The 8,183-nt window shown below is 39.7% G+C and overlaps 2 protein-coding genes across 2 annotated transcripts; both read left to right on the plus strand.

Annotated features, from left to right (window-relative positions):
• The first annotated feature begins 1,105 nt into the window (after positions 1-1,105).
• Positions 1,106-5,417, plus strand: LOC117393810 (probable E3 ubiquitin-protein ligase HERC6). Its single transcript, XM_055229786.1, has 6 exons — positions 1,106-1,211; positions 1,982-2,122; positions 3,081-3,247; positions 3,328-3,394; positions 4,274-4,341; positions 5,390-5,417. Exons 1-6 carry the CDS (start codon positions 1,149-1,151, stop codon positions 5,415-5,417), a joined length of 534 nt encoding a protein of 177 aa, XP_055085761.1. The 5' UTR covers positions 1,106-1,148.
• Positions 5,418-5,664: 247 nt separating this feature from the next.
• LOC129457189 (probable E3 ubiquitin-protein ligase HERC3) lies at positions 5,665-6,886 on the plus strand. The gene is made up of 3 exons (XM_055229790.1): positions 5,665-5,932; positions 6,170-6,281; positions 6,798-6,886. Exons 1-3 carry the CDS (start codon positions 5,852-5,854, stop codon positions 6,884-6,886), a joined length of 282 nt encoding a protein of 93 aa, XP_055085765.1. The 5' UTR covers positions 5,665-5,851.
• The last annotated feature ends 1,297 nt before the right edge of the window (positions 6,887-8,183 follow it).

The raw sequence follows: 8,183 nt of genomic DNA on the forward strand, positions 1-8,183 counted from the left end.
GAGGCATCATGCATTAAACCTGAATAACAAGTACCTCATGGTAATGAGATGTTCAATTAACATAGTCAGGGCTGGGCGAGGTAATTTTGTGCTATATCCTATTTTCTTGGTAAAGACAGCTTATTTAAAGTGAAACCAAACACTTAATATGATGTTTTAATAGTATTATCTTCTGTTCCTAGTCATCTTTTTTCAAATTAGGTAAATTTGCAATTTTCTGGCCTTCTCCTGGGCTCTATTCGAACCCTCCTTATCAAAATTGCAATTAAAATAGCTAAAAACAACGTGATTACAAAAATATTAATATAATTTGCAAAAGTAATTCATAGTTTTTATTATTTGGTTTAAAAAAAGAATATTGTTAACCTTTTTGTTATTAAAACTTGCTTGCTTTTCCATTTAAAGTTAACTTGATTGTGGCTCTTTTTACTTACCACTCATCACTCCTTCGAACCTATAACTGGTCCAGTAGCTTGTTTTCCTCCGTCTAATAGCATAGGTGCTGCGTTATGGTTAGCTGTAAGATTCTGTCCAGTACTGTAAGAAGCTGTAAGATTCTGTCCAGTAATTTCCAGTTTGATTAGCAGGATGGGGAAAGGGGACTGACTAGCATGGAGAGCAAAGGGAGGGGAAGTCAGAGTGTAAAAAAAAAACAAAAAAAAGTGAAACATGTTAATACGTCATTTTTGGCGTATATAGCATTTTGAAAACAATAAAACACGATGATCTAAATGTATTAGCACTTAATACTCCATAGAAGTGTAATAGGCAAGGCAAGTTTATTTGTATAGCACAATTTGTACACAAGGTAATTCAAAGTGCTTTACAGAATAAGAAAGACATTAAAATAACACAAATCAAAACATAAATAATCACCCAATCTGCAACTCTCTCTCCCACTCATTAAACACTGTCTTGCTCAGTTTAAGAACTTTCCCATTACTTTACAAAAAACTACCACCTTTTTAATGTTATATGTGCAGGTAAAAAGCTCTATGGAGATGACTTGTGCTGAGGAGAATCTGGAGATGCTGTTTTCTGGTTTATTTAGTGGTTTGTTTCCTGGTTTGCTTCGTGGTTTGCTTCGTGGTTTGCTTCATGGTTTGTATCCTCACCACTTTACACTGAGGCTGAGACGAGAGCGTGCCATGGAGGACACCTTCACACAGCTGTCCCTTGCAGAGCACATGGACTTCAGGAAGCCTCTGCTGGTAAAAACATGGTGTAGATAGTAGCAGGTCATTGCATTTATTTACAGTTTTATATCCTGCGGTAAATCTGCAAATCTAAAATGTATTATTTTGTCTTAAAGGTTCTGTATTACACACAATTGTGAGCTTTAAGTCATGTTATAATACTCTTACTTTGTCAAAAACATACCCAGAGTTGTGTTTTGTTTCATTCACACATGTTTGAGTAATCCTGCATTATTAGTCTGTCTATATCTCCAAAGCTCAAAATGCTCTGTTGCACCTTCTGATGTCATGCGGTGGTAGTTGTCAAGTTAACAGCTCCTTTTACCTTTAGTTCAGTAGATTTCCAGGGCTGAAATCATCCACGTGATTCTAGTGAAAGTGTATGGAGTTTAAAAACACAATGGAGCCCTTCCTCCAGTGAATTCAGCCTAAATATGCAGAGTTTGTGTGGTAAACGTGTGTGAGTGAAACAAAGCACAACCCCAGGTATGCTTTTGATGACATTGACAGGTTTGTGGAACCAATCCTAAACAAATAATGACAAGGTTCATTATTTGTGGATTATAAGTTTGTATATTTTTTCTAAAAACTGAATCTCCCATAGATTTATAAAGGCTCCATCTGAAATTAGAACATCACCAAATTAGAACTGAATTCAACCTATCAACACGCTATAATGTATTTTTGCAATACTATAACTTATTATTGTGATCGTGATATTGTTGTCTAAATCCTGTACTTCCTACAGGGTGAATCCTGCATAGAGTGACTAAGTTTTTGTTTAGGTTTATTTCAATGAAATGGACATAGAAGACAACGTAAACCAGAAGGACTTCTTCCACCTGGTCTTCCATGAGGTGGTGTCTGCAGAGTCTGGGATGTTCATGTTTAACGACTCTGCCACTCTAGCCTGGTTCTCCTCTACAGTGAGTCTCAAGATGTGGAACGTATCTGAATCTTTTTTCGTCTTTCTAAATTAAGCATGTCATACAGTATCATTATGTGACCATTTCAATTACCCCTCCGTCGGGTTTAGTCAGAAATATGTTGAATGACTAAGAGAGAAATTCTATTTATGAAAGAAATGATGGAACATATAACAATAGTAAAAAATACTAATAATAATGCATAGAATTTATGTAGCACAGCTGCCCTAGGGTAGACTGTCAGAAGCTGTTAATGTGCACCACCTCTGGCCATCACCACACACCACTTTCATACTAGGCAATGTAGGTGAAGTGTCTTGCCTCAGGACATAGCAGTTTTCTACCACTGGCGCCCCACTGTGGCACCTGATATTTCCAGCAGTCTCCCAGTACTAACCAGGCCCAGGCTTGCTTAATTTCAGCGATCTGACAAGATCAGATAGAAAAAAAAATAACGCCGGAGATGGAGAAACAGCTTTTGGGACGTTCCAATCACAGCTGCTGTGATTGGACCGTCCCAAATATGGTTGTTTGGGAAGGATGGTTGTTTGACCATGATGTTTGACCTTTATGGTAAGGTTCCAGACGCATTCAAACACAAGTAGGAGAGACTGACATTTGCCAGGCATGGACATTTGACGCTGCAACTGTCCTGTCCAATAAGGCTAAATGGTAAAACAAATATGAGGGCAAATAGGGTTGTCAAAAGACATTTGAATCTACTGATAATTACTATCATTTAATGTCCATGTGGTTTCCATGCCCACAGGTGCTCAGCTCTGTAGCAGGAGTGTTCTATGATTGGTCTGTGGTTCCTAGGGTTGGAGGGGCTAGGAGAAGTAGGAGGAGGTTGTTGAAACAGACCGGTAGCAGCAGAGGTTACCTGTAGTGAATAAAACAAAAGTCCAGGTATGGTTTAATGGGGATAGTAACCCTGCACTGCTTTTGCATTGAGCAGGCCATGCCCCCTCTTGAGCACTACTTCCTGTTCGGAGAGCTGTGCGGGCTGGCTCTGTACCACCTCCACGCCGTGTTCCTGCCCTTTCCTCTCGCTCTTTTTAAGAAGCTGCTGGGAGTGTCTCCCTCTCTGGATGACCTGTGCCAACTTAGCCCCTGCACCGGACAGTACGCACATCTCTGACTATGTCGGTTACATTTTTTATCAATGACACAAAAGAAGATAATGACTGCTAAATGTGTCCCAGGAGTCTGAGGTGCCTGCTGGAGGAGTACAGTGACGACATGATACAAACTCTGGACATGGACTTCACGGTAGGGTTTTTCTGCTCATGATTGTGTCATAAAAAAAAGTTGAAGTGACAGTGGCACACAGTGGCACTCCACCATCAACTGGAGAGGATTTTGAATGGGTGACACTGGCATAATGTATAGGAATGAGGAAATGCGGTGTGTTTGGTCAGTTTATCCACTGTAGCTTGTCATTTGCCTAAAACATCTCAGATGCACAATACTGAAATATATTACAATTTTAAGGAACATACTAATGTAATGCATTACTGTGATAGTACTTGTCATGAAATTACAGTTACTAACAAAATAATTAGTTACTTGTACCAACAACAGTGTTTGGGAGGAGAGTGTAACGTGGCCGTCCTTGGACCGACCTACGCAGTCCGGAGTGCAAGTAAGTGTTTGGAATTGGACAAAAAGCGCTCAGATCAAATATATTTGTATGAATGAACGTTCGTCTGACGAGGCAATTTGGATCAACTTGACATCAGTGACACAGGGGAAGTGAACATGTGCACATATATCTACAGGGCTCTGTCTGCTTGAAGGACGTTGTCATAGGTTTGTGAACAAGGTCAAGAACCAAATGTAGTGTGCACTGGGGTCTCTCCATAGCCACTAATGTGTGAAAATTACCTTAAGCTAAACAAGGAGCAGGTTGAATGTGCTAAAAGTGACAAACCCACAGACATGACACTGTCTGTTGTCAGGTCACTTCTTCAAAGGCAGAAAGAAGCAGCTCATAGCACCTTTTCTGGAGGTTACTCATTTCTATTGTTCGCTTTATGACAATTTCATACATTTTTAGCTAGTAATGTCTACCTAATGATCCTTTCAAAGTAACTTCTACAGCATTGTGTATAATGCAGAGTTCATCATGTTGTTTCTGTTTTGTTATAGATCCACTGGGACCAGAAGAAGGTGCCTCTGGATCCACACAGCCCTGACCGCCCAGTGACCGCTCACAAGTATGAAGGCTTACATACACACAGCAAAACACATACTGAAGTGGCTTACACAGAATAAATAATAAAATTATAATTTTCTTCCTGAGACTTTAACCATATTAAATGAAAGTATTTTACTTAAAGGCAGTGGTGGAATTTACCAAAGTAAAAGTAGTAAAAGACAAATTTTAGGTATCTGTACTTTACTACATTTGAGGGCAGGTATCTGTACTTTCTACTCAACTACATTTTTTAACTGGACTGAGGGTTTCTTCTTTACATATTCATAATTTGAGCAACCAAAAATATGCAAATAAAAACAATTCAGTTGTTTCTGTTGAACAAAATTCAACACAAATATCAAAATCACTCCATTTGAAGCCTTATAAGACCTCAAAATCTGCGCAAAATAGTTAAACTTTAAATGGTACTTTTAAACATTTTCATTGTGATACTTTTACTTGAATTTTTTTTGCACCGGTATCTGAACTTTTACTTAAGTAACAAAATTGAGTGCTTCTCCACCACTGCTTAAAGGTCAGTAGAGTCTCCACCATCTTAAGTTTGTAAGACAGGAAAAGTTTTATTACCTCAACATCATACAAAAAAATAATCTGGATTAACCCAACTTTATATAAGAGTGACAATAAAAAGCTTTTAAAGTCATCACAGGTTCACACATTTCATTTGGAAACTACGTAATGACATAAGAGAAGATCTGAGCACATTGTTTATATTTATAAAAAAACAAATTTAAAGTCACATGGCTCATTTGCATAAACTCCACTAATGGAGGCCTGTACACTGCTCTAAACTCCGCCACAGATGGACTAAAGGACAGTGATGTTGGAAATGGTTCATGTTTAAACTTTTCAGAGTCACAGATTGTTCAATCTGTGGAGCTGTAGACCTTTTTTTATTCAACAGCAGAATCTCTCATGTGCAAACACTTGGGTCATTTAAGTACACGGTCATGTTGATATTTTCATTTAAATCAGAGCCATAGAGTAGAATGAGGAGAGCTTATTGTAGTCTGTTTTGTGACTTCTCTGTTGTCCCCATTGATTAGGACAGTTAGATTCTCCAGACGCCACTAAGCTTTCTCCTATCTGCCTATGACTCTTATGATTGACCCTGTGACATAGCTCCAATTGTAATGGAGTTAGAGGCTAGGGCCTAGTCATCTCAACTATTCGGAATGACCTAGAGTCCTTTTAGGTTTAAACCAATTGAATTTCAGCATTGAGCCTGGCAATCCAAATTAGATAATCATACTACTTTGCTTTCTGATCGCTAAATTAAAGTTAAATACTGTCCCTTTAAACTCTAAACATATGAAAGTGCTTTGGTAAAATGAAGGGGATATATGCTCTTTGTACCAGAGGGGTGTGTGCAGTGTTGATAACTGCTTTTGTCTTTGTTGTGCAGGGAGGAGTTTGTAGCAGCCTTTATAGAGCACGTGTTCACCAGATCAGTGCAGAGGCAGTTTCAGGAGTTCAGACGCGGCTTCTACAAGACCGCCGACCGCCACATGGTGGAGCTGTTCAGCCCTGAGGAACTAAGGGACCTCATGGTAGGACAGGAGTGCACTGACTGGACCAAGCTCAAGAAGGTTTGTACAACCAATCAATGAGGACTAATGTACAGCGATATAATGTGTAATTATATTTACTTCAGACACCATACTTTTACTGCTTCTTTAGTCATATGTTTTTTAGTGTAACAGTACTCTTACTTTAGTAAAAGTTGTGGTTACTCTTCCCACAGTGAAAAAGTTTACAAGTGACAAAAGTTTTATGTTGACAATATGAAATGATTTGAACATTTGTGTTCTCTGTATCTTCTGTAGAGTGCCGTGTATGAAGGGATCTATAAGAAAGATGACGAAAAACACCCCACCATCCAGATGTTTTGGGAGGTCTTTGATGAGCTCACAGAAAAGGAAAGGAACGCACTTCTTTGTATGTAGCTTTTCTTGTTTCAACTCCCTCTATCTCTCTAAGGTTGTTTTCACACATGTTAATGCGCTCTATGATCCAACCCCAGCCCACACTAGATTTAGTTTTATTTACTTCACTGTTGAGTCGGTTCACGTACACTGCGCATCATTCACCCCAAACACTGAGCCACATGAGGGGTATCAGGTGATTTCTGAATGTTCTTTCATGACAACATGCTTCCAGTGGACCGAGTCCTGTGCATATCCACATGGTCACTTGCCTGCTGCTCTATGCAGTAGGCTTTTCTTTCACCTGTGGCTAAATGCACCATGAGTACTGTACGCACTGATGATGATGGAGGAAAAGCTTTTTGAGCAACACAGTGACAATGACAGTGACAGACTCAGGCTCACCCGTGCAGACAGAAGCAGGAGGAAATGTGTCTCATCAGACAAGTGTGTCAAAGAGCAGCCCTGCAGCACCCATTCATGCAAATATACGTGATACTGTTTTTCACACACTTGTACTGTTGTCTAGGGTTCATCACTGGCTTTGAGAGGCTGCCCATTCTCCGTGTGGACTTAAAGATTCCAAGGCCTGCCCCAGCAAGAGGAGAGGCTGAGTGAGGACCAGTACTTCCCCCAGTCCCACACTTGCTTCACTGCTCTGGAGCTGCCCCAGTATTCCTCCAAAGAGCTGATGAAAATGAGGCTGAGCGAGGCGCTGGCACAATTCCAACACAGGCACGACCAGACTGTTTCAGATACCACAGCAGATATATTACTCTATGACTAGCCTACCTAATGGATCAGGATGTGCCATTTGTGTTTTAAAGTTACATAGTTCTGTTACTCATGTATTAAATTTTTTCCCATTTTAATTAGTTGGAAATTATGCAGTGTATTTATTTATTTTTTTACCACACCAGTAAAGTTATCTTTAACACAGCTGCTAAAAACCTATAAAAGGTTTGGAAAAGCGTTTTGAATAATTCACTAATTCAGAAATGAGGTGAATGACCAGCAGAGGGTAGCAGAGTGTAGATCTATTAAAACAATGTGAAAATGGACTGTGATATATTGAAGATCTGTCACTCAACCACCTCTGGGTGTGACCTCGCAGGCTCCACCCTATGATTGTACAGATTCAAGGGGGGTTTACTTTGAGGTGGCTTCATTTGTAAATAAATATTTGCATAGTTTTTTTTTTTTTTTAATGTATTATATACTAATATTCATTTTACTTCTTGTTATAGTATTGCATGCACATTCAAGGTGTCAATATCTGATTTTAATTTAATGGATGCTGCTCTTATTTTATTTCTTTTAATAATTTTAGATTTGCCAGTGTTTCCTCTGAGGAGCCCTCTGCACCGGGAGCAGTGTTTGGCTGTGGCTGCTGGGCCCTGGCTCGTGGGCCCTGGAGGTTTGGTCTTGACCTCATCTCTTCTCTGGGCCCTGGGCTGGTGTCCTGTGGCTGTGGGTGACCCTGCTCCTGGTGCAGATGGTTCCTCTGGTGGCGCTCTCATCTGGTTCATCTTTATCCAGCATTTAAACTTATTTTAATGAAACCAAAGGTATTTTAGCATGTGTTGGGGTGGGGGGTGGGAGTGTGCGTTGGGGTGGGGGGGCGGGTTCTCTGGTTGTGTTTATTGATGTGTTGGGGTTGGGTTGTTTGGCTGTGGGGTGGTTGAGTGGGTTTGGGGGTGGGACTGATTTTAATGCCCTGTAAAGCACTTTGTGTTACATTTTTCTTGTATGAAAAGGGCTTTATAAATAAAGTTTGTTGTTGCTGTTGTTGTTGTTGTTGTTGTTATGTCAATACTTGGTTTGTATGGACAGGTGCTGTTTTAATGTTAATCTTTGGCTTATATGGATAGATACTGTTTAATGTTAATATTTGATTTATGTTAATGGATGTTAA

The sequence above is a fragment of the Periophthalmus magnuspinnatus genome, chromosome 3 (assembly GCF_009829125.3).
Source record: "Periophthalmus magnuspinnatus isolate fPerMag1 chromosome 3, fPerMag1.2.pri, whole genome shotgun sequence".
NCBI lineage: Eukaryota > Metazoa > Chordata > Actinopteri > Gobiiformes > Gobiidae > Periophthalmus > Periophthalmus magnuspinnatus.